The sequence below is a fragment of the Zophobas morio genome, unplaced genomic scaffold, assembly GCF_036711695.1.
Source record: "Zophobas morio isolate AGI-343-1 ecotype UQ-CSIRO unplaced genomic scaffold, CSIRO_AGI_Zmor_V1 ptg000024l, whole genome shotgun sequence".
In the NCBI taxonomy this organism is placed as follows: domain Eukaryota; kingdom Metazoa; phylum Arthropoda; class Insecta; order Coleoptera; family Tenebrionidae; genus Zophobas; species Zophobas morio.
Window position 1 is genome coordinate 1,446,917 of NW_026972129.1, and position 5,041 is coordinate 1,451,957.

Consider the following 5,041-nt stretch of genomic DNA (forward strand, 5'->3'; position numbering starts at 1 on the left):
ATAGTTATTTATTATACAAGCGGTTAAAGTGAATGTTTAATGAGCGGTCAGTTTAAGGCGAGAGCGGCGTATGCCGCGAGCGCCTTAAGACCCCGAGTTAAACACTCATTTTAACCGCGAGTGTAATACAAACTTTTATTCAATTTTGACAACCTCAAGTCCCAAATTGTGAAAAAATTAGTGATTCAAAGTTCACATTCGAGAAACGTCAGAATTGACAGCGACCAAATAAAAGTTTTATATGCGTAAAAATTAGTGTACAATATCAGGTGTGTGTGTGTAGTATGTGACTCTGGCGACGGTGTTTGTTTGTTTTAAACAAACTAAAATTATCTAAAAATTGCAAAATCATGCAAGATTCCAACGAAATTATGGAAAACTTGCTCCCAGAAAAGAGCAGAGATGTTTATAAGAAAGTGTGTCAAAAGTTCCTTAGATGGAAAGAGCAGCAAGGCATTGGCGAAATTACAGAAATGGTAATTCTGAATTATCTGCAAGATCAATCAAAAAATGCTGCCCCTTCGTCGATGTGGAATTATTGCTCCATGATAAAAGCGTGCCTAATTGCTTTTGAAAATATCGATATTGGTAGGTGAGTAATGTCGAATGAAATTTTGCAGCTCTTGTAATTTTATTGTTGTCGTAGGTTTCCAAAAGTTAAAGCATTACTCAAACAAAAATCACGGGGCTACAGGAGCAAAAAATCAAAAGTTCTAGACCGAGAGGAAGTCCTCCGCTTCGTCATAGAAGCACCCGATGAAGTTTACCTATTAGTTAAGATGATTCTTGTTGTGGGAATAGCTGGAGGTTGTCGAATTGCTGAACTCACTAACATGAAAATCGATGATATTGATGATCGTGGTAGCGTTATGGTGATCACCCTCCCCGACACTAAAACGAATAAACCCCGAATATTTACCATTATTAATGAAACAGTTGTGAAGGCCTTAGATATATTTAAGAAGTATCTGGAATTACGCCCGAAGAATGTGCCGAATAAACGACTTTTTTTAAATTATCAGAAGGGAAGGTGTACGGTGCAGCCAGTTGGAGAAAATAAAATTCGCAAGATGCCGTCCGTTATTGCATCATTTCTGGGTCTTGTGAATCCACAATTATACACTGGTCATTCATTTCGGAGAACATCAGCTTCCCTCCTTGTTAATGGTGGAGCAGACATCCTAGAATTGAAAAAACATGGGGGTTGGAGCTCCACTAGCGTGGCAGAAAATTACATTGTTGATTCTGTGGAGAAAAAGAACCAAACATGTAAGAAAATTTTTGGAAGCAGCAGCTCTACGTCAAACGTCGACATTTCTGACGTACCATAATGTTCGAGTGTGGTTCTAGCGCCTATGAGTAATACAAATATTGTGTCTGCTGATAATCCGGCTGATGGTTTCAGAACCATTGTAAATAATACTACGACTGGCTCAACAATGGCTAAATTTGAGCCTGGAAGCATCCAAAATTGTAATATTTTTTTGTTAGACAACGCTTCAATTAGTGATTTGAGGAATTTAATGCGTTGATTAATTATTAAATTGTTGAATGTAATTGATTGCTTAATAAACATTTGGTGACTTTTAATTTTATTAATTTGATCGTAACCATGGTTTTAAAACAGCAAAATAAAAATTTTATTTCGCTAGCGGTTTAAAAATTTTATGGCGCTATCGGATAAACCAAAACTTTAGTGGCCTACTGACGGCAAAATAAACGTTTGTTTACATGTCAAAATTGAATAAATATAATTTATGGTCAAAAACAGTTACTAGGATAAGTATTTTTCTAATCATGTCAACATGACGAACATTTCCAGAGAAACTGAAAGTGCTGCTCCCTAATGGCGTAAGGAATTTCATCGGTCCAAATGTGGCCTAATCAGGGAGCTTATACTCTTGACCGAGTGAGTTTTCCCATTTGTGACTTTTTTGAAATGACGTGATTTTAGTGAAATTTTTTAAAAGTCTACTCTTGACACAATGATTCAAGTCAGCGATGATAAAACTCACATGGAAACGCGTGACTTTAAACAGTTGATATTTTTTCGATGAGATTTGTCATTTTGGCAGAAATTTGTACGTGTTTGTGTGTTTTTTACATTCTTAAGTATTTTAACGTGTGCTGTTACTATTTTGGTTCGTTTTTTTTTTTTGGTGGTTAAATTTAAAAAAAAATGGATGATTTTATAATGCAAAATATTTTAAACGAAGATGTTGAGGGTTTGGAACCCCCTTCGCGACGTACTGGCAATCCCTTAACTGAATTGCCCGAAAAACAATTTATCAAGTTATTTAGGGTTAATAAGAGACTGTTTAATTATATTGTTAGTTTAGTGGAGCCATATATGCGACCAAAACGAAGATCGACAGATATAGCTGTTAATACACGGGTAAGTCCTATCTCTGTTACAAAACTGTCTTCATTTAAGTATGTTAGGTACTCTATAAAAAGTAAACGTTTAAGAAAAAGGTAGTTTCTAGATCAAATTTTTAGGTTCTTGCAGCCTTGCGTTTTTATGCTGGTGGTAGCTATCAGGCAGATGTTGGATATAATGCTTACATCGGGGTCTCCCAACAAAGTGTAAGCCAAAGTGTCCGAGAAGTTACAGAAGCACTGAACAGACCAGAGATTTTAAATACAGTTATTAAGTTTCCCAGAAATTTCCAAGAGCTTCACACTAAAAGAATTCAGTAAGTAGTACATTTTATTTCCAATTATAGCTAGAAGATTTTCTAATAGATTTTATAACGATTTCGGATTTGCTGGAGTAATAGGATGCATAGACTGTACCCATATAGCCATTGTACCTCCCCCCAAAAACAATCCACTTTTACCAGAAAAAGCTTTTGTTAACAGGAAAGGTTTTCACTCAATAAATTGCCAATTGGTAAGTGGTAAGCAAAACGAATTCCGAGTTGCTCCGTAACTAAAGAAACGCGTTCTTTTATTTCTTTAGATATGTGATTCCAGATTAAAAATTATGAATGTTGTGGCTTCATATCCTGGAAGTACTCATGATTCCTTCATTTGGAGTAATAGTCCTGTTCAGGATATATGTATTACGTGACATTCACCAAACAGGAAATTTGGATTTTTTCTTATTAGGTATTTTCGTCGTACATACATGTGTACATAGTTATGTATATTAAATTGTGTACATGTTTATCAGGAGATTCTGGCTATCCGCTTAGGTCATGGCTGCTAACACCAGTACGACCAGAACCACAAGAAAACACATCTGAGTATCGTTTTAACATACAACATAAGAGAGTCAGAAGTTTGGTAGAACGATGCAATGGGTTATTGAAAGGAAGATTCAGATGTTGTTTAAAAGATCGAGTGTTGCGTTATAGGCCAGAAGTAGCCGGAAAAATCATAAACGCTTGTGTGGTTTTGCACAATTTGTGCATTGAAAATAACATTCCTCCACCTGAAGATTTGGAAGAAATTAATATTCGTGATGGTACTGAAATCGTCTAGATAATAACTCAGAAAATTTTAATATTTATTTTTAGGATTATTTGATGATGTACATGGGCTTCAAGAAGAACAAGCCTAAGCACGCGTTAACCCAGAGTTAGTTGCCGGACGTGGTAACTGGGTACGTGTAATTTGCGTTAGGTTCAGAAATAATTAAATACAGTTTTGAACATTACAATTATTATAATACAATTACAATTATCACAATCTATATTTCAAAAAATTATATATAACCCAACAAAAGTTTTTTTTTTACTTATTTGAAATTTTCTCTAAACTTAAAGCAATGGATTTTAAAATTTGTAATTTTTCTTTATAATATTGTTCCTTAATAAATAGTTTTTTTTTAAGATACTCGTTGTGTTCTACATAAGGGGTTGAGGGCTTTCTTTTTTTAAATCTTCTTGTCTGTGAATTCACTACCGGTACAGGCGATGGCGGTGGCGAGACGTCAGAGCCATTTGGTGAAAATAACCTCTGGGTTAGTGTTTGGTCCTGCTTCACTTTCTGGAACATCCCATGTTGGTTGAGGAATGGGAATGTTGAGCCCAGAAATTACAACTGGTGATAATAGTTCGGAAATAGCTTTCTCCACACCTGTTAGTGCTTGAACGTTGGCAACACCACCTCCAGTCACTCGCATCTCTTTATAATTTGCCGCCGACTTTTGTTTCGTTCGGATGCACATATTTTGCCATGTCTAAAATTAGTTAAAAATCTTATTTTAATCATTTACATTCTTCCCTGTTTAAATTGATCTTACCTTCCTCCATGGTTTCCACTCTTTTTCCGGACCTACGGTGGCGTTTAATTCGTCGGCAACAGTTTTCCACAACTCTTCTGCCTTTTTTTTGTAAAAGTTGCGGAAAACTTCCCAGACGCCAAATCTGGATTACCTTTGACAAAATTCAGCAAGATGTCTTTTTGTATTTCGGTTATTTTCATTAGCGTCGATTATTAAAAGTTTTTGCACCCAAACTTCAAAAAAATTTGTCATTTATCAATTGTTATTCTCTCGATAGTTCGATACATTTTAATTCCCACGGAGTTGCCACATATTTTCGTGAAACACATGACTTTTGTCACCAGTGAGAAAACTCAGCGAAGTCAAGAGTAGGGTCCCAGTTGATGGTATAAGAGATACAAAATTTGCTTGTTCGTTTATTTTTCTATTAACCCACTCACAAAAGTTTTGCCTACGTGGTAAGTCTGTTGGTTTCAATAACGGAAGTTTCTTGTTCTGAAAAGGGTACAGTTGTTTTCTGAGCATCCTACAAATGCTACTCCCCGATACACCGTACATCATAGTCTAGTGATGCGTGCCACTTCCCGGGCGAGCTTCGACCCTCCAAAACAGCCTCTTCAATATTAGCAATTGTATTACTACGTAATCTACCCCAATCCTGAGCTCCAAGTTCAAAAAACATCCGTATTCTCGAAGACGCTGTGCAACGTTCTTAAAAGCGCGCACATCTGGCAGACGATTTGGGAGGTTTCCTGAAAAAATTCTTTGAGCGCAAGCGCCGTTTCCCCAAACCTCATCCCAGACTAAAAC

The 5,041-nt window shown here is 36.3% G+C and overlaps 2 protein-coding genes across 2 annotated transcripts; both read left to right on the forward strand.

Annotated features, from left to right (window-relative positions):
• Nucleotides 1-350: 350 nt before the first annotated feature.
• On the forward strand, nucleotides 351-1,331 carry LOC135135277 (tyrosine recombinase XerD-like). The gene is made up of 2 exons (XM_064064304.1): nucleotides 351-592; nucleotides 647-1,331. Exons 1-2 carry the CDS (start codon nucleotides 351-353, stop codon nucleotides 1,329-1,331), a joined length of 927 nt encoding a protein of 308 aa, XP_063920374.1.
• Nucleotides 1,332-2,179: 848 nt separating this feature from the next.
• On the forward strand, nucleotides 2,180-3,314 carry LOC135135278 (putative nuclease HARBI1). The gene is made up of 5 exons (XM_064064305.1): nucleotides 2,180-2,395; nucleotides 2,500-2,696; nucleotides 2,746-2,893; nucleotides 2,963-3,111; nucleotides 3,176-3,314. Exons 1-4 carry the CDS (start codon nucleotides 2,180-2,182, stop codon nucleotides 3,071-3,073), a joined length of 672 nt encoding a protein of 223 aa, XP_063920375.1. The 3' UTR covers nucleotides 3,074-3,111; nucleotides 3,176-3,314.
• The last annotated feature ends 1,727 nt before the right edge of the window (nucleotides 3,315-5,041 follow it).